This window comes from Drosophila innubila (genome assembly GCF_004354385.1).
Source record: "Drosophila innubila isolate TH190305 chromosome 3R unlocalized genomic scaffold, UK_Dinn_1.0 2_E_3R, whole genome shotgun sequence".
NCBI lineage: Eukaryota > Metazoa > Arthropoda > Insecta > Diptera > Drosophilidae > Drosophila > Drosophila innubila.
In genome coordinates, this window is record NW_022995380.1 from 1,590,582 (window position 1) to 1,614,416 (window position 23,835).

Sequence of the window (23,835 nt, forward strand, 5' to 3'; positions counted from 1 at the left end):
TGAAATACAACATAATTTTGTTAAAAGTTTTTAAACGTACCAACGAATAAAAAATGCTTAAGTTATTGTACAGTTGGAAACTGTGATGGAATGTTATTATTTGATTTATTTCAGAGTGGTATGAAAAAAAAAAAGCATAATTTTAGCGACTACGTAAGGGACAGAATATAATGGACCACGTTGAAAATACTAATAGCCCGATATATGTACTTATATGTAAGAGTGCGTAAGTGTCGGCATATCCGGCGCCTTTGTCCCGCGGGCCACTCAAGTGCATCCCCCATTTGCCGGGGAACTCTGAAATGCGATCGCCGTTTAATGCTTGAAATAAATCTGACACTAAATAGTATCCAGTCAGCGTATGTTTTGAGCATTCAATTTGAGTGGCCGTCAGGGAGTTGACATGTGTAGGAGGAGTAGGAGTAGAAGGAGGAGTCGTAGTCAGAGTCAGAATCGGAGCACCTTCTGTACTTGAGCAAATTGCTCTGACATGGCGCTGTCAGCTGTTGACAAGCACGCGACGCGATACTGCCAGGAAGCGGATCAGTTAGCTAGATGTAAATGTGGATCTGAATCTGCCATCCTCTAATAACTCATAACACATTATGGGCATGCTCCATGGGAATGGTAATGTGCTTTGATCTTCTGCTGACAGAGCTCTGCGTGTGGAAATTCCCTTACAACTTCTGCTACTTCATTGCTTTTGACACAAACATATCGCTGCCATATTCATAATGAGCCTCATTAACTTTATGCACTACAAAACAATCCAACGACAACAACTTTAAGGAACACTCAACACTTTCCCGCAGCGGCTGTGGCATTGCATTTTGGTTGCATGTTTAATAAAAAAAAGGGGGCTGCAGGAGTAGGAGGAGGAGGAGGAAGGGGCGAGGGCGTGGGTGCAGCATGTAATTGACACACTCATGTCTGATAAGTGTATTTTGTTGTAAGCACTTGAGAGCGATGCCCAACAGTTGTTGCCACTTGCCACTGCAACATATACATAAATGCATTCCCATAATGCGTTTTCATGTGGAATATGCCACCCAGATTTCACATTTTGCAGCTGGCTATTCCTTTTGATTATTAAGATATTTTATTGTTTAAAACTATTGCTAAATAATATATTCAAATCAAGCCGTTTTATGTCTAATTTATAGTTTTACATAAAACGCCTAATTGTGTGCGCCAAGCGAGAGACAAATTCTGTGACAGTTGTAGTTGCATCTACAGCAAATGATTTTCTCTGTGCGCTCAATTGACAATCATATTTATAGAGCACATGCATTAAAAGCACGTAAGAGCGCTTTAGTCGACCATGAGATACCCGGTACGCAAATAAAATATATACTGACTGTAGCAGAAATCAAAACTGTAACGGAAACTGTAACCGTGAACCGGTCTAAGCCGATTGAAATTAAAAAAAAAGGTTTAAAAAAATGAGTCTTGATTTTTATATATAATTCTAATATATTTTTTTTGAAATAGTTATATTAATCTTATATTTTGTGATAAGATGATTAATAATGATAAAATATAATTTAAATTTTTTCTCTAATTAATAAGGTTTTTTTAGTTCACTTGTTGCCTAAAAATTTGATAAGATGGCTGTTCGACTGTTATTTAAAGTAAAATGTTCTAAAACTTTTAACTTTTTCACGTAACATTTTTTCATAGAAACTTGTGTTTCTGTCCCATCATCTTCTTCTTGTTCATAAAATGCAGTCAACACAATATACACTTGTACTCTACGGGTACCGGGTATACAATGACGAAAACTTGAGAAAAACTAAGAATATTATTTGAACGAAAAATGTTTTCGGTTTGGTTGCTATCGCCGCTCGACTGCCAGTTGTCACTCAACTTGATCCAAAATTCCGTTTATACTTGCCGTGCCCACTACTGTACCAATTCCCTTTCCATTCCCTTTCCCAAAGATGAGTGTAGATGGAGAGTCGGGGTAGACACTAAACGCCAAATGAAATTTCATTGTAAACAGACGTGTTACGGCAAATTGAGCAGCTTAAACAAATTTCCGTTGTCTCATATAGTCGTTGCGCATGATCAAATCTCCAGAGTCTGGACTATTCTATGAGATATCCGCATCCTGTACGGGGATGGGGACCATTTATTTGGCTTCCGTTTTATTTATCTGTGGCAAAGTGGCAAACATTTTCTTTCTATCCTTATTAGTCCTTAGGGCAGCAGCTGGACCCTTGCTTATTTTTAGATAATATAGTTCTAAGCTAAGTTTAAGCCGGGCATCTTATCCAGTTTATTTGTAGATAACAGAGTGCCAGGATCGCGCTGGCAATCGGAGTTTGAATCCACCACGTTGACTGTCACTTAGAGCCAAATCTAAAGGCAAGTTCTCGCTGTAAAAGTGCAAAACATAAATGTAAGAGAGTCATCCACTTAAGTTCCGATGATGCACCTCCAACGTCAGCTGCAACCACTTGAGTTAAGTACAACACGCGTGCCACTTACCCATTGTACAGGATCAATGCCACACTGTCATCTGGTCTCTGAAATCCTACAACACTTAGCTGTGCCAATGAATCTGTTTCATTGGTTCTTGTTTCAATGCGCACTGATTTCTCCGGCAAAAACTTGCTAAAATGCCCGATGGCATAATATATGGGTTGTTTGTAGAACTCGGAGCGACTTGTCGTGTTCACAATCACCGGTGAATCCACGTAATTGTGCACATAGTTGGGTCCGCCCTGCTCGTCGAGCACCAGATTCCAGTCCAGCCAGCCATTGACATTATGCTGTAGATCCTGCATATAGGCACGCATATAACTCTCGCCACGTCCCCAGCTGCCCAGCTCAGGGCCATGGGTCTGCCATGGTTTATCACCGATGCAAGACTCTGTGTTTAAAATCATTTTATTTGGCATTTCCGCATGAGCCTCATCGATAAGATGCGGCCCAAAGATTTCATCCCAATACCAATGCACAGCCAGGCCATCGAGATAATTCAAAGCATTGGGTCGAGACGATCGCATCTGTAAAAAAACGATTATTATGCTATATTTATAAGTACCTCATGCTAATTCCAAATAAAAATTATATTAAGTTAAAACTAGTCGGAAAGGCTATAGTCGAGATCCCGACTATAGAATACCCGTTACTTATTTCAATATATATAAAAGTACTTTCAAGAAATTACTTGTATTACTTTGAAAACATTAATTTGCCATAGCTGCCGTTCTACTCGTTCGATCTTAATGCGATTCAGTGGGATAATAGATAATAATTATATATAACAGTAATTACCACAAAAAATTTATTATATTAAAAACTTTGAAATTGTGAATAATATTCAATGAAACGCAAATAACATTCTGAGTACAAAAAACACAATATACCCGTTTACTTATTTTTTAAGTAACGGGTATAACAAGTAGGAAAGGCTATAGTCGAGATCCCGACCATAGGATACACGTTACTTATTTCAACATATGAGTAGCTACCATTTTTAACAAACTTGATCTGCGTGGGGTATATAGAAATCTGTGTGACAAATTTGTCTCTTTTAGTCTCTGAGATCCCTTTGTTCATACAGACGAACGAACGGTTTTTCGTGTTTTGCGGTGGCGGTGACCTGCTCCAACGCCTTTGGAGTCTGTGTGTGAAAGTTTGGTTGCCTATCTCTGAGATCTAGGCGCTCACACAGACGGACAGACAGACAGACAGACGAACAAACTAACAGACGGACATGGCTATATCGACTCGGCTGTTGATGCTGATCAAGAATATATATTCTTTATGGTGTCGGAGATGCCTCCTTCTCCTTGTTCCATACATTCCAACGAACACAACAAAAACTTGTTTTTTAAGTAACGGGTATAATTAAAAAACATTAAGTTCATTATTATTAGGAATAATAAGCTTTGATTTTTTCGAGTTCGATTGAGTTTTCTTGACTCCCGAGCTTTTCCTAGTTTTAATTTAATTTAACTTTAAGATAAAATATTTTATTTTGGTTTGTGAATTTTTTTTTAACTACATGTTACCTAGTGTTATTTATAACATAGAGAATTTTATTTGTATTCAGAGAAATGCATAGCTTGTGGACTCACCTTACGAAACCAGGAGGGATACGTATATCTCTGGTCATCGTTGCCAAAGATGAGCACTTGACTTTGTGTGGAGTTCCTGATAGTTGGCCCAAGATAATCGTTTAGCCAAATGGCCTGCCAAAAATAAAATATACATAACATTCGAATTATACAAATGGTTATCTAATGGTTGCCTACCTGCTGCCAGGGCGTCCAGCCCATGCTCATAAAGTGCACGAAAAAGAAACCGATGACGCCGTTTAACGGCTCATTGCCAGTGGATATGGCCCAGACTGGCATATTTTTAGACTGCATTAGCTCGAGGAATCTGCAAAGCAAATTGTGAGTGTTAATTCACATCAAAACAAGAAAGAAGACTTATGTATAAATGGCATGCTGAACAGATTTATCCCTGCAGACCACTGTTAATTTTTAGGAAAGCTTTAAAGACCACTTCCTGCAAAAAAAAAAAAAAGAATTTAATGCAGATAAAAATATTCTGAAAAGCGAAAAGAGAAATTCAAAAACCGAAAAAAATCGAAAAAAAAATCAAATTTTTATTTAAAAAAAAAAAAGTTAGGGAAATATGCTAAAGTAATATGGAAAGTATAATGTTTATATTTTAGTTCTAACAATTTATATATAATTTTTATTTAAAAGTAACTACCATTTTTTTATCAACAGCAAATTTTACTTGAGATTTTTTAATCAAGCATACTTTTACTTGACATTTTTCTGTGGTACAGACAAAAGACGAACTAGTGGTATATCAAGTTTTCTCAACAGACATATATTAAGTTATAAGAATTAACTTGATAGCATAGAAGCAGAAGAACGTGGCTATTTCCTCCTAATCACGAATATATATACTTTATGAATGTATTTAGTGGTGTTTGTACCCACCTCAAGTGATATTTTGCCCAAGATTGGTAGTATTCTGGCTTTAGTTGGCCAAATCCCGTCCAGCGATCGTTGCTCTTCATCCAAGTGGGAGCACTCCAAGCAGCGGCCATGATTTTCAGTTCATTCAGTTCGCACACGCTCTTTAACCTTTGCAATTGTTTAATTTTCTGTAGATCCCGTGCATCCAGTGTTGTAAAGTTGCTCAATAACGGGTCGTTGCGCGGCTCCTCATTGTAGGCCCAAGGTTGGAGGTCAAAGTCAGAGCCGCCAATCGACATGCGTATCGAATTGTAGGCAATGCCCTCGGAGTGAAAATAGGATCTATAAATATTTAGGTTATTAATATATTTTATGAATTAAGCTGATTTGCAGCTAAGTCAAATGACCGCTTACCAAAGGTAAGTCGAGATTTCTTATAATAATCTTACTTATAGATATGATTCTGTAATTCAGCTGGTAATTGTTGCAGAATATGTGAAACGCTGCCCGTAAGCGCACCTCCAAAGTTTGTTATATCCTGATAGCGCTTATCACGATTAACTGTTAGCTCCACGGTCTTTATGTTGGCATTCAAAACTGTGAAAATCGGGTTTGCAAATGGGTGAGAGCGATATACTATTAGTAATGCTTAATTACCGAACTTTTGTGGAATATTTGCAAACTGCAGCCAGGCTCGGTTTTGTTCGACCACAATGGAATCAGCTATGAAGTTTTCATCAATCGACTGACGATCCTGCACTTCCAACATGGTTTTCTCCAGAAAACTGCCATCGGTTCTCTTGAATCGCAATCCGTTCTAAAAAAAAAATAAAGGTGAGTACTTCTCTATGTTATGTGTACACTGCTATAAAAGAATTTTATTCTCAACATATTTTTGGAACCAAAATTCTTTTATTATTATATAGCTTTTAACAACCCTTTCAGGTAACAGCACAATGCCCTATTTACCTCATCAAAAATTGTTAACATTAGAGAAAAGAACATTTTGATTGTAAGAAAACTTATTTTGGCATTTCTCTAATCAGGTTGTTGGAGGATTGAAAGGTCAATGTCACCCCCTTCTGCAAGTAAACGCTTTTTAGAGCTTTCCACTCACCTTGCTAGAGCTAATCACCACAATCTGAGAGTTATCTTTCAATAAAGGCTGCTCCAAGTAATCGCAATGGCTACTGTTGCAAACACAAACGCTGCCGTGTTTTGTTTCCCGTAGCTGACAATTCGTCGATAAGGCAATTATAGCTGCAATAGGTCAACAAGAAGATAACCAAAGCAATCTGATAAGCATAATCCACTTACCGTCATGACTCGCTAAAGCGAAGAAGAAACAAAGCCAAAACACTTTCATTTCTCTCCTTTCACAATATCAAAATTAAACTGCAACGAAACGCGCACCACGAATGCGACTGGACAACTGAGATGACGATAGCTGAGCTGAGAGCTGAAAACTGAGCAGTTGAGCAGAGAGCGAAACAATTGAAAGCGCTGCTCTAATGAACCGTAAACGAATTTCGCTCAAGTCGTTGTTTATGTTGTATTTGCCACTTGACCTGCACCAGCTGTTGATTTGATAAAGCAGCGACCGGCAACAATCGACAGCGATCAGAGACGGTCGCGGCGCCAACTGCGCACTTAAAAAACCTCTCACGCATTTGGCAATCGACGGTAAACACATTATGCAAACGCCATAGTCAGCTGCTTTCAAAAAGAGCACATCCTAAATCAACTTTTTAGTACATGTTCAATATGGGAGAGAGTTGCATTATTTAGCACACTCTCTCATTCTCTTTATGTTTCTCTATAAAAACAAGCAACGACAGCAATCTTTGGCTTATAGGAGGAGATTCGACACTCTTCAAATGTTTAAGCTTATGTCTTAAACTTAACGTTGAATGAAGCAAGCTTTGATTCCCACAGTTATAGACTCTGCATTATACGGTTGCCACAATTGGTGTTTTTGCACCAAAACTGTCTCTTTTTTTTCCTGATGGTGCAATGGAACTTTTTTATTTGGGATTGGCTCTTTTTTTTGGTTTTAAGAGTTTCTTGAAAACTATTAAGAATGTAATTTACATCTAAATATTTTCGCTACCAACAATAAAAATGTATTATACTGAAATTCCCAACACATGTACATTTTTAATATCGCAGAAAAGAATACATAACCTTTGAACTAAATCAAAGGTATTATGTTAGTTTCTCAAAAATATTCGCAATTTTAATATTTTTTATTTAAAAGAGTTTTTAAAAAATTTCGTTTTGCAAATAATTTGGTTTATTTAAAAGAATTGCTTTGTTTTCATGAAATTGACTCTTTTTTAATGAAATTGGTTCTTTTTAAAAATTCTTTGGCCCATTTTGAATATAATACCGAACTTAGGTTCAGTTCGCAAATCGTATTATACCCCCTACCCGAAGGTTTGGGTTTGAACCTTGGTTTAATAATTTGCAAAAAAAAAATATTTTTGTTTATAATTTTTCTTGGCTTTTATTACGAAGTAAACTTAAAAATACATATCTAACTTTCTAAAAGTCCAAATTAGTAACTGCGGACGGCAGTTCGCGTTAGTGACGAAAGCATCACGAAGCGTGCGAAAGGCGACTAACTTCACTGCGGACGGCAGTTCGCGTTAGTGACGAAAGCATCACGAAGGGTGCAAAAGGCGACTAACTATATATACAGCTAAGTTGGAAAATTTGCTACGACTGTTCGATCAGATCGAGTTATATACCGATCGAAAGGTTTAGTCTTAACTTACAAAATGGCATACTGAAACTTTTTCTAACCAACTTGGGTCATGAAATTCGGGGGTGTAAGTGGGAGGGGAAAAATTTAAATGATTGCAGCTAATGGGGCTGTTGGGGTCTTTTGGTAAAATTTTTTATTTTTTAAAAATTATACTTAAATACGCGTCGATTGATACCTCAATGACCCAAATCCGATAACTGGTTCAAAAGATAAATAAATTTGAAAATCTTAGTGGACTTCTCAAAATGAAATGAAGTCAGTTTGTTTGTCTGTTTGTCTGTTTGCATCAAAGCGCTAAAGAAGCTTAAATGTAATGATAGGGATATATTTCTTTTCGAAAATCTAGAAATTTTTGTTCTACGACTTTTTGAAAAATAAGCTAGTTTAGCGGGAAAACGCTAAATCCCGCTAAAATTGAATAGTTTCCAAACCATTAAAGCTACAGATATGTTTTATATATCATTGGAAAGATGTGTTTGAGGGCTTTTGGGCGTACCTCTAAAATTTTTTTCTTAAGTACTCAGGTAACATTTTACAGGTGAAATAAAGTTTTTTAGCTTACATTTTGGCAATTTTTGACAAAACGGCTCTAACGATTTCTGTTAAATTTTAATATGTTGTAATACGTACAATTTCGCGTTTTTGGTATATGAAACATAAATTTTGATTGAAGGGTTTGAAAGATATTACCTGTTAAGTGAATAAATACATTTTTCTATCGGTCGAAAATCACGGTTTAGTACGTAAAACTTTTTGGTTTTATGAGACATCTCAACCAAACTGATACAATATGCGTTTAACTTGGTTTTATATATCCTGACCAAAGTTGGTTAAAATCGGACCACTATATCATATAGCTGTCATAGGACCGATCGGTCCAATATTAAGTCTTGGTATGAAAAACTTTTTTGTTTTCCGAGATATCGTAACCAAACTAATAGAATATGCATTTTTTTTTTATTAATTTATATTTTTATTTAAAATTTTTAGATTAAACTGAATTTTGTTCGTCACAAAATCGGATATCAGAAATTTTGGGGCTAGAAATTGCTTTCGTCACTAGTCTTTTACCTCGTGTAGAGTTTTTTTTGTGGGATTTTAAGATGACTTATGTGTTGTTTTTATGTTATAATATAATTTAAGTGAACTTATTTTGCTTCCGCGTGATTGATTTCACTTCACTTCTCGATAGGCACTAAATTCCAAGAAAAGATCATTTATTTCTCAAAATTAACTTCGATGAAAAAACTCAACTGAGTTGTCGATGTTTTCATGAAAATCGATTTAATCAATTCAATAGATCGCCGAGTTGATGTACTCGATAATCGCATTCGCGAAAATCGAGTTATCGATATTTCGATGTATTTTTACATCACTAATGCCCAGTTTGTGATAAAATAAGTATAAGGTGGTCTCGGCAGCCGAAGCTTGTTCGTATATTCTCTTAGCTTCACGATGCAACACGTTTAATGTGGTCTCGAGAGAGACCACCTTATACTTATTTCACCATGGCCCAGTTCAGACGGAAACCTTTTAACCGACGGTAAATGTGAAATTGTTAAAACATTTGCCATTCACCCAAATTATAAAATGCTTTTATGTTTACCTCATTTGTTGAACAACACAGCTGGTTGATACCCAATTTATACTGTCCGCGTCATTAATGATATCGCATCATTTCGCAGGTGCCAGAATTATCCCATATGAAACTTGTGGATAGAAGAACAGTCACATTTGTCGAGATGCGACGAATGATCCGAAAGTGTGACCGTATTCGACTAGTATTTCATAGAAATGTAGTATTTTTTCGTGACAAAAATCGAGTGAGTAGATAAGCAATAGAAAAATTAAGCCGGGAAAACAAAAAAAATTTAAAAAAAAAAAAAATATGAATCGTGAAAAACAAAAGAAATATAAGTGAAAAGAAGCACCAAAGAGTACTAGAGATCTGTGAACATTCTAGTTCACACATATACACGTATAATTACATCTAAGTAATAAATACACGTAATAATAATTTAAATTATTTTTAATAACAATTTTTATTTATGTGCTAATTCGCACACCTTCCTTTCTCTCTATTGACGAGGCCGGCTATTTATCAACGTCGGCACAAAAAAGACAAACGTTGACTTTGCAGGCCGAGATTTAGAAGCATTTAAAGGGGACGAACAAGACCAGCAGATATCGTAATAAATATTGCTTGAAGTCGAGGCGCCATGAATAAGGAGTAGATCCTGCCAAAATCAATTTTAAGAAATGTTAAAAAAATAAAAATTATAAATGCAAAGATATCGAATTTCTTATAATTTGCGTATACTCTTGCGATCTCCCTCAGTGAGAGTGGTAAGAGCCTCTGCGGGAACTCCCTCTTGTATGAGGTTGGCGTAATTTCTATTATGGCGTTTGCATTTATTGGAGCATTTGTTAACCTCCTTCCAATTCGCCGAAACCGTTCCTTCAAATGGCCAAAAGCGTTATTGTCGAGCTTTCAATTCTTCCGTGTACACTGTACATATCATTCCTCCATTACGAGCTCCATTATCATATTGGTAAAGGCATTGTAATTACCGAATGCACCGTTAAAGAGATTTTCGCTCCTTTTCGATTTTTTTACTTTTAGAAATCTTTGTTTTGTTTACGTCTCGAATTGTTTTTGACACTGACAGCAGTTCGGAATGATGCGACTTCAATGTAAACACTTGCATCATTTTTTCGCACCTTCGACAATGATGCGGCCAGTATAAAATGGGTATAAATGATAAAAATGGAGTCGAATGTGCCAAATGTGCTGTCGTGAAAATAGCTTAAATGCACTAGTCACAATAAACTTTCTAATTATTGTAGCTTTTCACACTTTGATTCTTATGCAATTCATATTTATTAACACAAATTTTTATTTTTTAAATTTCATTTACGTATGACTTAAATCTATTTTGATATTTGTGATATATTATTACATTATACCTATTGTTATTTATATTTTTTTTTATTTACATACATATTTATATTATTTGGTATTTTGCTTTATATTTTTTTTTTTTATTTCATTTTTTTTCTTTACAGGTTTTCCACCATACAACACAATAGGTTTCAGGGCTTTCCCAATTTAGTTTATTTATATTTGAATGGAAATCGATTGACGAGTCCGATACACTTTTCGTATTTTCGGGTCAACGTGTCACTTAAACAAATCTGGATAGCCGATTATCCCTGGATATGCGATGTCCATTCATTCCTTGGACTTAATGAGCTCCAGACAACTAAGGTCTGAACAGTAAAAAGATATGAAGAGCTTTAACTAATTAAGAATGTTATAACGGACAATAGATTATGATCATCTGCGCTTCAAGTCACCCACACTCAACAATGAAGCGATGTTGGAAGATACCTCCAACAGCAATGGGAAAAAACTTAAGATTTCTCAATTTTCACCTTAATCATATTGGGGAACCAATTATATTTAATTTTCAAATTAGACATTGTCATTTCACGAAATAATTTTAATTTTATGAATTTAATATTTCAAGTTTGAAATTTAAATCGATTCCTTGTGTATAATTGGAGTGGAGCCTGCAATTCATGTAAATTAAAAAGATATCTTGCTTCACCTTTTGTATTAAAATTGATACCTCTACAAAATAAATTTAAAATTTTTGTTTTATTTCACTTTCCTTTAAAAGACACATTGTTAAGAATTTATGTTTTACTGTTATTTCTTAGTTTCAGTTGTAAAGTAAAGTGTGTATAGACTTTGCTGGAATGTTAAGCGTTACATTTCCACGAACACTATCCACAATTATAATATCAAGATCAGCCCGACCACTATTAAAGAATACAGCGGCAATTTTGTCATCGGGTCGCATAAAGGCAACGGCATCGAGGTTAACATTGCTGGGAATCGCCTCGATACGGACAGAGCCTTCGGGCACTAGCTTGGAGAAATGACCGAGGATATAGAATATGGGCTGTTTGTAGAACTCAGTGTACGCTGTGAACGGTGATATAATTAAATGGTTGATATTGAATTAAATAGTGATTCTCCACTTACTTGTTGTGTTGGCAACAACAGGAGCATCAACTGTATTGCTGACATAATTGGGTCCACCTTCCTCATCTAAAATGATATTCCAGTCAACCATGGCATGGAAGTTATCCTTCAGATGAGACAACCACGAGCGGGCATACTTTTCACCACGATCCCAGCTACCAATGAGGGGTTTTGCTTGTTGCCACGGCTTATCGCCGATACACGACTCAGAGATGATGTGTATCTTATCGGCCATATAATCGTTAGTCTTGTCAACGAAACTACTACCAAATATCTCATCCCAATACCAATGGAGCGCTACGCCATCAAGATAATTAATTGAATTTGGACGAGTGCGATTCATCTGAAAATTGGATTAGATTAAAGATACATCTGAAGTCCAAGCTGCCTTCTTACCATTTGGAACCAGTATGGACTCGTGTACCGCTGATCATCGTTGCCAAATAAAACGATATCCTTATACTTGGAATTACGCAAGGTTGGTCCAAGATGATCGTTCAGCCAGATGGCCTGAGACTGCGGCGTCCAGCCCAAGCTCATGAACTTGACAAAGAACATGAAAAACACTCCATTCGTTGGCTCATTTCCAGTGGAAATGGCCCAGATCGGTAGACCATTGCTCTCCATCAAATCCACCCATTTCAGATGATAATCGGCCCAAGTCTGATAGTATTCACGCTTGAGGAGCCCAAATCCAGTCCATCTGTTATTAGTCTTCATCCATGGCGGTGCACTCCAGGCAGCACCTTTAATTCTAAGTTTTTTCACACCAGAGACATCCCTCATACGTTTAATCTGTTCCACGCGAATGACATCACGATCGTCCAGTTTATCCATGTTGGTCAGTTTGGTGTCATTCTCGGGTTTTTCATTGTAGGCCCAGGCTTGCAAATCAAAGTCACAGCCTCCCATGGCGACTCGCAACAAATTGAATCCCAAGCCGTCGTCAGCATAAAATGACTTGTAGAGATGATCCTGAATTTTCTGCTCCTTATAATTCTCCACCAAATATGACACAGCTCCGGTAAAGCTGCCACCAAAACCCTCCATTCTCTGAAATCTCTTGCTACGATCCAGTTTGATCGTCACGGATCGTGAAGTGCTCACAGAGGCCTTTTTAGACTGCGGGAAAACTGCAGCCAAAGCCTCATCAATCAACCGGGATATAATCGTAGCATTGTTGTCATCCTTTGAGTTTTTAGTAGAAGACTCTTCATAGTCCTTTATAGTATACTTATCCTTAGCACCGAAGTAGCCATTGCTCACTTCGAAACGCAATCCCTGCTTTGTGCTGGATATTAAAGCAAACTCTTGGTCCTCTTTCAGCGTAGGATTCTCCAGATAATCACAATAATCCGCCGTGCAAACGCAAACCTTACCATACTGTGCATCCCTCAACTTACAAGGAAAACTTTCCGAATGGCCACCTGGTTAAGTACTTCATTCAACAGGTGTTCTGTGTAATCGCTTCAATTGCCAGTTACTTACCGATTATGGCTATCAGCAATGATCCGAGAAGCAATAAACTTCTGCACCTGAACATGGTAAGACCTAACCCCTAGAAAGCCGATCAATTACTAAAGTTATTAGAACTACAAAATTGTTTTTCATACATAATCTCAACAGTTAACGGTGGTGAAGTGTTTGGGAATTGGACCCCGTCAATTAAGTAGTTAATAGATTACGGACTATTTATATACAATCCAGCTCTAAGCTTATAATCCGAGTGCTGTTTAAACTGTAAAATCTCATTTGAAATATTCTTAAATAACAAAATCACTTAAACATAAATCCCAAACAAGTTTCCCTTGGTGATTATCGATTAAAGTAATTAATAGCCCTTCCCTTTGATGACGAAAATAAATAATTGGGCTTGCTGATTTTTGTTGATTAAATACTGACGAGTATTTTTTGTATTTCCTATCTTATCAAACCTGTCATATTATCTAAACGACCATTACTAATCCAACAACGAGAAAAGAATTTGAGTAGTTAAGATTAAAATTAGCTTCAGTAACAAGAGATTATCAAATTATGAATTAACTTAAAAAAATACTGAACATTTTTTTACTATTAAAAGTGGGTCGTAAGATGCACACAACTGGATCACACTGACATCCTGAAAATGGTCTTCGACCCTCAAACAACTTCTTAAATCTTCAAGTTGTGGCACAACAATTGATGCAATCTATCACAAAATTTATGTTGGGCGGCGGCTTTCTCGAGACTAAATTTAAACGGTGAAAAGTCCAATGAATTGGAAAATGATTTGAAAGTCTGAAAAATCTATAGCATGCTTATCAGGGAACAAACATGGACGCAGGCCTTCGACTCATGTGAACTTTAAGCGCTCACAATGTGTGTGTGTGTTTTTGCCTGTGTGTGATTGAGTGTGTTTGGGGGAGGTGGAGAAGAAAGAAGACAATAAAGAGGCGTAACAATAGTCTGGTAAGTAGCAGCATGACAATGAACAACAATATCAACAAACTGTGCATGCACGACTATTTGTTACTCTTTACTGAATAAAACATAAATAATATTAAATAATAATAATAGTTAGAAAAAATTTTATATTTAATCAAAATCTATGCCTGCAAAAATTTTTTTAAGGTTGGGAACATTTTTTCACAGCATTGTTTTATGTGTAAAAACAAATTAAATGTACATAAATTCTATAGTGAAAATAAGATACAATTAGATAATATAATAAAATAATGAGATTGCAAAAAATTTAAATGTTTTGGTCAAAGTGAACATTTTATCGAAATGCCCATATACTCTTTACAGCTGCCACATGTTGAGCCAAACTGGCCTCGGTCTCGGACTTCGACTTCGTTTCCGAGACGGATTCGGATTCGTTCGGTTCTCACGCTGTCAGTGAAATGAAGCGCCAGCTTTGCCGCAGCCTTTCAATAGCCACAAGCACGTTGACGGAGCAGCAACACCACCTGTTGGTCGGCAGCAAAAGTACTCTGCCCAATACGAATCTTGTTTCGACGGTCTGTGTGTTGTGTGTAGCATATTTTGTGGCGCGCCACTTTACGTCCATATGGCACAGTAGAAATCGTTGCGTGTGCGTGTGCATGTGCATATACGAGTGCGTGTACTTGTGTGTTCAAGTTAGTGTGAAAGTGTTAGTGCTGCACTTTTAATTAGTTTATTCGACTGGACGCCATGTCGGAGAAAGCAACAAGTGGTCAGGCTGGAGCCCAGCTAAATGTCTCCGGCAGACGCAGCTCGACTCCCCCGTCCAATGGCATTGAGAATCGTTGCCTCATTGCGTTGATTGTGTATATTGCTCTATTGCTAGACAATGTGCTGTTGACCGTGATAGGTAATGCTAATTAATATGATACGTGTATATACAGATAACAGATAACTGCTGCTGTCGTTGTAGTGCCCATATTACCAGACTATCTGGCCAGCCTGGATAAATTTGCGGACGAAGCGTATCGTGTAGAGGACGGAACATCTCCATCCTCACCGATAATACATCAGATGACTTATCGCAATGACGAGCCGACGCAATTCTACATGACCAAGCATCCAATACCCGGCAAATCGATGGTGAATTTTACACTGTTGCAGCTAACGACCACAACGATGCCCAGTCACTCAGTTGGCAATAATGTGACCATAGTCAAAAACACAACCACAGCAACAACAACAGCCACAACCACAACTGCAAGCAACATCAACAGCAATTTTAATGACCCCAATAACAGCATCGGCAGCTTGGCTAGTGAAAATGGCTCCATTGGTCTGCTGTTGGCCATGAAAGCGTTGGTTCAATTGATTTTCAATCCCATTGTTGGCAATATGTCAAGCAAGTGTGGTTACCGACTGCCTATCGTGGTGGGCACCTGTTTCCTGTTGCTTTCGTCGCTTGGTAAATTTGCACTCTGAGCTAAATTAAGCGCATTCCATATTTATACCCTGTGCCGAGGATTTTAATAGGTTAATGCAACAGGCAGAAGAATACCCCATTTATAAGTATTTTTTTGATCAGTCGTGTCAATTGTCATGTCCGTCTGTGTAACGAACAAATCTTATATGTAGACAACTTGTATGCGCAGGCATTAGGTTTATTTCAAAATTTGAATACCTCCGCTCTCCCGCTTATCAAAAACAAAAAAAAACACGACAAATTTTAGATATATAGATTTGAATTTTGTCGCGTCATTTTTTTTTATTTTTTATTGGCTAAAACAAAAATGCCGTGAAAGTTTATGTAATCAATTCTAAGTTTTACAAGATTATTTTTAATTTTTTAATAAACTACTTTAGTTTCATATTTAATTCTCAAGAAATGTACTCTTTAAATCAGTTAATAAAACCTCAACCTTTAACCGGTATTAACCGATTGATTTTGGTAACCATAATTGAAACCCTAACCGAAAAAAAATTTTTTTATTGTAGCGAAACCGAAAACCGAAATTATTCGTGCCAAAATGTCCGATTAGAAACCGATTCATGAGTAACGGTTAGTCTCGGTTCAGTCAAGCATTAAATTTAATTATATTTGTAGAAGGCCGACAGTTCATTATTTAAACGCCATTTATTTACTATCGATGAATCGATAAACAGTTCTTATAGTTCGATAGCTAACATCGAATAAAGTTATAACTTCAACAAGAGGATCCCACTGTTAAGATGTCGATCACTAACTTAAACTCAGCCTACTACAATTGTTTAAACTCAGCCTACTACAATTGTTTAAGTGTAATCGTCGTTTTTAATTTGAATATCTATCTTATTAGATAAAACTTTTTTGAAATCAAATCATTTTTGTTTATATAATAACGGTTTTTTTTTTTAAATTTAAACAACTTATTATTTTTTTGCTGACCGAAATTATAACGATATTTCGAAACCGAAATATGCAAAAAAGCGGTAACCGGTACAAAGCCGATATACAAAGATTTTGCGTTACCGATTACCGAAGACCTAAATACAAACGTAACCCTAACCCTAACCGATATTTGATTCGGCTTGATACCCTGCTTTAAATTATAAAAAAATTTATAAGTGTTTTGCAAATAAGTTATAAGTTATTTGCGAATATAAGGAATGTTCTTGTGTTTTCCATTTGAGTGCTATTTTTTATACCTTTTTTTCAGTTCTTCTTGATATTTTTTTTTTTTAATTATTTAATCGAACCTTTTTCATAATTTTGTTGGCTTGCATCCTTGGTTTATATATACTCGAATATATTTTCATGACGCAGTGTTAGAGTAAATGAGTTGTTTAATGTTTTATTATTAATGTAACACCCTCACATTGTAAATAGAAAGATTTTTTAAAAGCACATAATTTACATATAAATAAAAGGGCTTGGGCACGGGGTATCTCGTTGTCGGGCACTTTCGACTTAGGCCCCACTGCTATATTTAGCACAACCTTTTAATGATTGCCGTATCTCCATGCTCACAGTGTTTGCCGTGGGAGAATCCTATTGGACCTTGTTGCTGGCTCGTGCTGTTCAGGGCGTCGGATCCGCCTGCATTGGCGTGTGTGGCATGAGTTTGGTGGCACAGCATTATCCAGAGGAGGCACGACGCTCCAAGGTCATGGGAATAATACTCGGCAGCATTGCACTTGGTGTCCTAATTGGATATCCGTTTGGTGGCATCCTCTATGATTTGGCGGGTAAATCGGCACCCTTTATTATTCTCTCGACGGTCATCTTTCTGAACCTCGGCCTGCAACTGCTTACCATGGATTTGTCCGTGCAGCCAGAGATTATGGTTGTCAAGCATGAGACCAAATGGCGACCGCTGCTCGAGTGCAAAATGATATTGGCCATTGTCATTGCCATCTGGCTGTCCACTTCCACAATGGCCATATTAGAGCCGTGTTTGCCAATCTGGTTGATTCAGTATCTAAAGCCAAATAAGTGGCAATTGGGTACAGTGTTTATTCCGGACTCCGTTGGCTACTTCGTGGGCACCAACTTCTTTGGCAGCATCGCCTATCGTTATGGCCAGGTAAAGATCTCCTGCATCAGTCTGCTGCTTGTGGGAATTGCCTCGATTTTGGTAAGTCAACATTAAGCTTCTCAATAAAGCTCATTTTTTCTGTAATTATGTCAAGTTAAAGGATTTGATAACTTGATGGATCAGCTTATTTAAAAATATACTAGTTTGATACAAAATCCATAGAAATTAGTGACAAATTTATAAATATATCTTGGTTAAAATTAAACTGGACTTTGAAGGACCAAAGCCTTTTTGTATATTTTGTACAGACTAGTCCATTTTTCTGAAGGCAGTACATGTGTCTGAATCAGTCCATTTGAATTCCTATATCAAATAGCCGTTATAGAAACTATCGGATGTTATTTCTTGAGATATCTCAAATATTCTCAAATTAAATTCAAAATGAACTAACTATATCATATAGCTGTCTTAGGAAAGATGGGTACCAAACTGATGTTAAGTATTCAAATATTTAACGTTTCTTTAGATATTTCAGTTTTTAGTTGCTATAATTTGTCTTAAACTGGAGAACTAATATCTGTCATGGGAACGAACGCTGTATAGCTTTTTTTCTAAAACTTTTTTTTTAATACAATATATTAACTAAATCAAATTTGATTTTATTAAATAATTGGTAAGAAGTGACACAATGTATCAAGTGAAAGGTCATCAAATCTTCGGCATGCGAAAGAATACTTTTCTTTCTTGTTATATTAAGAATTCTTACGCAGATTCCCAACGCCACAACAGTTGCCCAACTTCTATTACCGCACTTTGCCCTGGGTCTTGGCATTGGAGTGATCGATGCTGCGTTGGTTCCTCTGCTTGCCACCTTTGTGGATGCCACGTTGGCCCAGGAGGAAGGCGGAGAAGCCAACAATTCAATGTCCAGTTACGGTACGGTCTATGCCATACAACAAACTTCAGTTAGTTTGGCCTACTGCCTGGGTAAGATCTTAATGGCCCCCTTACTAGATATATCTAAGTTCTAAGGTAATGATAATTATTCTTGACAGCTCCTTTGATTGGCGGAGAGTTGGCACAGTCATTTGGGTTCGCCTGGCTAATGCGCATTGTGGGCGTGTTTAACGTCATCTACGGCCCCATATTAGTATATTTGTATCAGAAATACGATCCCAAGGTACTACAATTTGCACATTTTGAATAAGTAATAATATTAACTGTGTAATTTTATTTGGCACAGACACTGAGAGAAAATCAAAATGCTTTACTGATGCAGACCAGTGGACGTGGTTCGCGATACAAGCAGCTCTATAACTCCATGGATCTTGAATAATTACAACCCTGAATATAATCTTAAGCAATATAGTATTGTTCTTATAGTAGTCAATCGCCATGTAAAAACAGCACCAAACTTCAAATCTATACATCTCTTTTATTTATGCTTTACTTATAACATGGCCATGACTTAAGTCTCATCCGATCCCTACACTTATATGGGAGCGGAGAAAATATAGTTTCATTCTGACTTTAAAACCCTTTCGGACCACAACTCGAATGAGTTTCCAAATTTTTCATATTTTTCTAATATTGCAATAGATCAAAAACAAACATGGCGCGAATGCCATTAGGTAAGTGGTTAATTTAATAAGCCCTGTGGGTATAAAATTAAGAATTTCTTTTTTGACAGGCCCTGGTCCCGGCGCTTATGCGTTGCCGCCAACTGTCGGCTATGAGCGTCACGATAACCGTAAACAACGCATGCCCCAATACTCCTTTGGGGCGCGCACCGCCATGTTCGGTCCAGATCCTGGACCAGGACCAGGGGCCTATCAGGTAGACAAGCTTACCCGTCATGGAACAAATGGTGCCGCTCAATATTCAATAGCCCCAATGACAAAAATAATTGGTAAGAATTGAGAATGCGATCATTTGAGCGACATATTATAAATATACTAAATTGTAGATAAAAGAGTTGGACCCGGACCTGGTGCTCACGATGTTCATATAAAACCGTTTTTTAAGGGCGTAAATGCGCCAGAGTATTCCATGGCCCCACGGAATGACTATAGTTTTAAGAAGTATGGACCCGGCCCAAGTGCTTACAAGTTTGAGATTAGTCCTATAAAACCTGCAGCACCAGCTTATAGCATGTGAGTATCAACTGTTGATTGAATACGATCATATACTTATTATTTTCTGTGCTTTCAGGGGTATTCAAGGCAAGATGCTTAAGAAGGCCGATTCGCCTGGACCTGCTGCTTATGGTGCAGGCGATATAAATATCAAATTAAACCGTGCGCCTCAATACTCGATGAGGCCGATTTGTAATATGAGACGAGAAAACGTGGGTCCAGGTCCCAACTATTACGATTTGACGTACTACCGTCCTGGTAGATCTGGACGTGCTTATTCGTTCGGTGTTCGTCATTCTCCTTATGCCCCTCCGATGATTGTTAGATGTGATAATATGTAGAATTGCAATATTAGAAAATTATGTAAAGAGACGTTAGGTAGTAATAAAAATTATATCTGGTGTTTAATAAGTAACAATTGGTTAATCATGCAAAACGGGCGCTAAATTTGTGCACATATTTTCATCACATAATTTCAACAATTTCAATTCGAACAGTTTATTTTCTCGAAATCAATGAATTTCATTTTTAAAAATGCATAATAAATATTCGACTATATCTTAAAAAGGCAAAAACTTTACATTTTCAAGATTACAAATAAATGTTGTGCTGACTGTAATTGTTGAAAGTAAGGTAATTTGAATTGCGCGCTTAACTTCTAAGTAAGCTAGTGTTGCTAAGATCGCAAGCTATTTGTTGTGTACAGCACTAAATGAGTAGAACAGCTGACTCTGCCTCTGTGGCCTCGTTTCCTGCCGCGCAAAAGAGACTGCGGTGTATGATGGAAAAGCGATTCAGCAACAGAATGGATTTCGAAGATAATCCATGTAATTAATTACTCCAATCAAGTTTGTAATCGAAGTTGTAGTGTGGGTTGTTGCTCCGTGCTTTCTAAACTGTAACAAAATATTCCTTAATCCATTCTCGTTCTCACTTACATTCGAATAAGTAATTGAATGTGTAAATGCATTTTGTTCTTATTACTTTCAATTGCCCTGTGTCATCTCTTTAGCTTATATCGGCATATTTGAGTTTGAAATATTCTTAGAATTCGTTACGTTTCGATTTTGACAGCCGCTTGGTGAATTTTTTTCTAATCCATCAAATTTACCCACTCTGCATACACATAAATCTTAATACAGATGTACATACAGTTTATCAATTAGATGTTTTGATATGAAATACAAGAAAGAACGGTTATATTTAAAGATTTGGTTCTTTCCGAAGATTTGTTATCCTAGCAGAGTCCAGTATTAAATTTTCGACTGATTGTGCCTATTACAGCTATATGATATAGTCGTTCGATATTAGGACCAAGCCAACAACCTGTGAGTTTGGCAAAGATATCTCAAGAAACAAAAATGTTCACAATAGATTTTAAAGCGATCTTTCCTATGGCAGCTTTACAATATAGGGACTTTTTCCGAGCGGCTCCAAGTTTCATCAATATAACTTCAAAACTGGAGGACCAGTGTACATAGAATAGGACATCGCTATATCGGTCTACCACACCTCCTTAAGTGTGTAACACATTTCTTGACAAAATTTTAATACGATCTGCAAGGGTATACAAATTCATATCCAGTGTGTTAAAAAATCTTTTAAAAAAAAAAAAAACATAATTTTTACTTTAATTTATATTTACATAATGTAGTTAATATGAATTCTTAGAAGAAGTTAAAAAACTAATAATATTTCTACGCAGATCATGTTTGTGATCAATTGAAATTGAAATATCACTGCAGATAGCAGTGACGAAAGCAGCACAAAGGGTGCGAAAGGCGACTAGCAACCCTCCAGTACTGGGCACTAGTTCGTGGCTGGTGAAATAACTACTTACTAAGAAACCTCCTCTACTTATTTTGCCAACTCTAAGCAATGCGTTTCATCATTTCGTTTTTTGTAGGAAATGTCCGCAAATAGGGTCAATCACCACCACATCGTTTACCGCGAACTAGTGAAATGGGTACCCATAGAAGGTGTGGTGAAATGACTACCCAAAGAAAGAGTACTTACTTAGGTGCCCATGCAATGGTTGGTGATATGAGTACCCATGGAAAGAGTACTCATATAGGTACCCATGAAAAGAGTACTTACATAGGTACCCATGCTAGGGGTGGTGATATGAGTACCCATAGAAAGAGTACTTAAATTGGTACCCATGCTACGGTTTGTAAATGGGTCCCCAGAAGTAAATGATTAAATTTGCTTTAATTTGAAATCCAATTTTGTTTATTTTAAATTTAATTTTTTGGTCTTCAATGACCAATTATTCAAATAAATAAAACTGTTAACTATTTTAAACATTCGTCTTATTTTAAATATTTCTTGTTATTCATTGTTGTTGTTGTTGTTGTTCTCGTTTTCGTTTTCAATTTTCTTTTTCTTATTGCTCGAATTTTTAAAAAAGCGTTTTTCTTTGCAGCTGCAAGGCCTGTTTTAGTTGGTCCTCAGCTGACCCAGTCCAATCGACCAAATTAATTGCATCTTGGAATTAAAAAGCAAAAAGGAAATCTATTAGTTTTGAATGAATCGATAAATCAATCAAAAAATTGAATTTTGTATGCCCAACACCTATAACAATGAATTTAATAATACCTACCAAGAAAACTCTATAAAAGCTGCTTACGTTTTTCAAGGCGGCTTTGCCTTGAACGCCGTCAACATTAAGGACTAATTCAACCGTATATTTTTCAAGTTCTTGGAAATTCCACCTGGCATTATGTGGGTCTTAATGGCACCAATCTGTAGAAAATAAATAGGAATTTGACTTAAAGGAAAAATGTTAAATGTATCCATTCTAACATAAAGCTTTCGGCTTGTTTCGTTGATTTCCATATTCATCTGATTTAGATCCTTCACGGTCTGAATAGGAAATTTTCTGGCTACTGTTTGTCCTTTTCCGGGCTGCTTTGTCATACCTTTAATAGTGGCAGTTTGCTCCGAGACTGCTTCAACAAGGACCTCGATTTTATCCTGCGTCGCTTTTTGGTCAGCTAAATATAAATATATGTATTTTAAATATATATATGTTAATACATACATAAATGTATGCATATTTGATTTAGGGCTTAATAATAATACTTACTTTTTTTCTTTTGCTGTTTAAGTCTTCTTATATGCCTTTCACTATATATATTTTTTGTTAATTTGAGAGTTTTATTATTGTCGTACCTTTGTTGTAATTAATTTTAGGATTAAATCACTTTTTTTTATGTTTATTTAATAATAAATTCCTTTTCTCTTTGCGCTTGACTTTTGCTGCACTCCTCTCAACAAAATTGGTCAACCGGCAAGCGCTGCAGCGTTCCCCGGTTGCGAAAGAGCAGCAAACAAAACAAAAACAAACGGTACCAGCACCATAATAAATTCATAAACAAACAGCGACATAAAGCATAATCGAAGTTATTTTTCGGCCATGTGTGCCCTAATCGCAAATTAACACAAGAAAATGTTATGCTAAGCCGTTACGTTTCTTTTACGCTTTCGTCCACGAATATTTTTGTTTTCTCGGTGGTTCGGCGTTCGCTTACCATAGGATCAGTTGAGAAAGTAGCCATGTACTCGGTGGTTCGGCGTTCGATTACCATAGGGTCAGTAAAGAAAGTACCCATGTAGGGAGTAGCGCAGTAGCTAGTTTAAGCATGGCCAATCGACACCTCCAGAACTACAGGGAATATATACAGCTAATTTGGAAAATTTGCTATGACCCGATCAGATCGAGTTGTATACCGATCGAAAGGTTTAGTCCTAACTTTTCTAATTCACCTGGGTCATGAGATACTGGGGTGCAAGTGGTAGGGGAAAAATTTTTGGTGAAAGTTTTTATTATTTAAAAATTTTAATTAATTAATTGATACCTCGGTCACTTAAGTCCGATAACTTGTTAAAAAGATAAATAAATTTGAAATTTTTAGTGGACTTCTCAAAATAAAATAAAAAGTCAGTTTGTTTGTTTGTCTGATTGTCTGTTTGTATCAAAGCGCTAAAAAAG

The 23,835-nt window shown here is 36.6% G+C and overlaps 4 protein-coding genes across 5 annotated transcripts; 2 read left to right on the forward strand and 2 right to left on the reverse strand.

The window, feature by feature from the left end:
* Positions 1-1,684: 1,684 nt before the first annotated feature.
* On the reverse strand, positions 1,685-6,403 carry LOC117792124 (lysosomal acid glucosylceramidase). 2 transcript variants are annotated; one of them, XM_034632115.1, is made up of 9 exons: positions 6,267-6,401; positions 6,067-6,209; positions 5,607-5,766; positions 5,399-5,546; positions 4,971-5,291; positions 4,266-4,395; positions 4,089-4,202; positions 2,491-3,011; positions 1,685-2,378 (listed from the first exon to the last, which is right to left on the reverse strand). In XM_034632115.1, exons 1-9 carry the CDS (start codon positions 6,313-6,315, stop codon positions 2,279-2,281), a joined length of 1,686 nt encoding a protein of 561 aa, XP_034488006.1. In that variant the 5' UTR covers positions 6,316-6,401; the 3' UTR covers positions 1,685-2,278. The 2 variants fall into 2 exon arrangements, with proteins under 2 accessions (XP_034488006.1, XP_034488007.1); XM_034632116.1 differs by lacking the exons at positions 1,685-2,378; positions 2,491-3,011; positions 4,089-4,202 and having other exon boundaries at positions 4,307-4,524; positions 6,267-6,403.
* Positions 6,404-11,407: 5,004 nt separating this feature from the next.
* Positions 11,408-13,407, reverse strand: LOC117792009 (lysosomal acid glucosylceramidase). Its single transcript, XM_034631956.1, has 4 exons — positions 13,256-13,407; positions 12,164-13,194; positions 11,768-12,110; positions 11,408-11,707 (listed from the first exon to the last, which is right to left on the reverse strand). Exons 1-4 carry the CDS (start codon positions 13,308-13,310, stop codon positions 11,442-11,444), a joined length of 1,695 nt encoding a protein of 564 aa, XP_034487847.1. The 5' UTR covers positions 13,311-13,407; the 3' UTR covers positions 11,408-11,441.
* Positions 13,408-14,941: 1,534 nt separating this feature from the next.
* LOC117792127 (synaptic vesicular amine transporter) lies at positions 14,942-19,306 on the forward strand. Its single transcript, XM_034632118.1, has 6 exons — positions 14,942-15,101; positions 15,165-15,656; positions 17,201-17,805; positions 18,477-18,693; positions 18,762-18,886; positions 18,950-19,306. The coding sequence occupies exons 1-6, from the start codon at positions 14,942-14,944 to the stop codon at positions 19,040-19,042; spliced, it is 1,692 nt and encodes a 563-aa protein (XP_034488009.1). The 3' UTR covers positions 19,043-19,306.
* Positions 19,262-20,252, forward strand: LOC117792152 (outer dense fiber protein 3B). The gene is made up of 4 exons (XM_034632168.1): positions 19,262-19,337; positions 19,397-19,615; positions 19,673-19,859; positions 19,918-20,252. Exons 1-4 carry the CDS (start codon positions 19,319-19,321, stop codon positions 20,180-20,182), a joined length of 690 nt encoding a protein of 229 aa, XP_034488059.1. The 5' UTR covers positions 19,262-19,318; the 3' UTR covers positions 20,183-20,252.
* The last annotated feature ends 3,583 nt before the right edge of the window (positions 20,253-23,835 follow it).

What these genes read in the sequence shown, in the direction of transcription:
- LOC117792124 (XM_034632115.1), bottom strand. Translation starts at nt 6,315, where the DNA reads ATGAAAGTGTTTTGGCTTTGTTTCTTCTTCGCTTTAGCGAGTCATGAC. An exon ending in GCTGGACGCCCTGGCAGCAG is followed by an intron (nt 4,203 to 4,265) that starts GTAGGCAACCAT and finishes TATTTTTGGCAG; the next exon opens with GCCATTTGGCTAAACGATTA. An exon ending in GCATTGATCCTGTACAATGG is followed by an intron (nt 2,379 to 2,490) that starts GTAAGTGGCACG and finishes GCACTTTTACAG; the next exon opens with CGAGAACTTGCCTTTAGATT.
- LOC117792009 (XM_034631956.1), bottom strand. Translation starts at nt 13,310, where the DNA reads ATGTTCAGGTGCAGAAGTTTATTGCTTCTCGGATCATTGCTGATAGCC. An exon ending in ATTGCTGATAGCCATAATCG is followed by an intron (nt 13,195 to 13,255) that starts GTAAGTAACTGG and finishes GTACTTAACCAG; the next exon opens with GTGGCCATTCGGAAAGTTTT. An exon ending in TGTTGTTGCCAACACAACAA is followed by an intron (nt 11,708 to 11,767) that starts GTAAGTGGAGAA and finishes CACCGTTCACAG; the next exon opens with CGTACACTGAGTTCTACAAA.
- LOC117792127 (XM_034632118.1), top strand. Translation starts at nt 14,942, where the DNA reads ATGTCGGAGAAAGCAACAAGTGGTCAGGCTGGAGCCCAGCTAAATGTC. An exon ending in TGGGAATTGCCTCGATTTTG is followed by an intron (nt 17,806 to 18,476) that starts GTAAGTCAACAT and finishes ATTCTTACGCAG; the next exon opens with ATTCCCAACGCCACAACAGT. An exon ending in TAGTTTGGCCTACTGCCTGG is followed by an intron (nt 18,694 to 18,761) that starts GTAAGATCTTAA and finishes TATTCTTGACAG; the next exon opens with CTCCTTTGATTGGCGGAGAG.
- LOC117792152 (XM_034632168.1), top strand. An exon ending in CCCAATGACAAAAATAATTG is followed by an intron (nt 19,616 to 19,672) that starts GTAAGAATTGAG and finishes ACTAAATTGTAG; the next exon opens with ATAAAAGAGTTGGACCCGGA. An exon ending in GCAGCACCAGCTTATAGCAT is followed by an intron (nt 19,860 to 19,917) that starts GTGAGTATCAAC and finishes CTGTGCTTTCAG; the next exon opens with GGGTATTCAAGGCAAGATGC.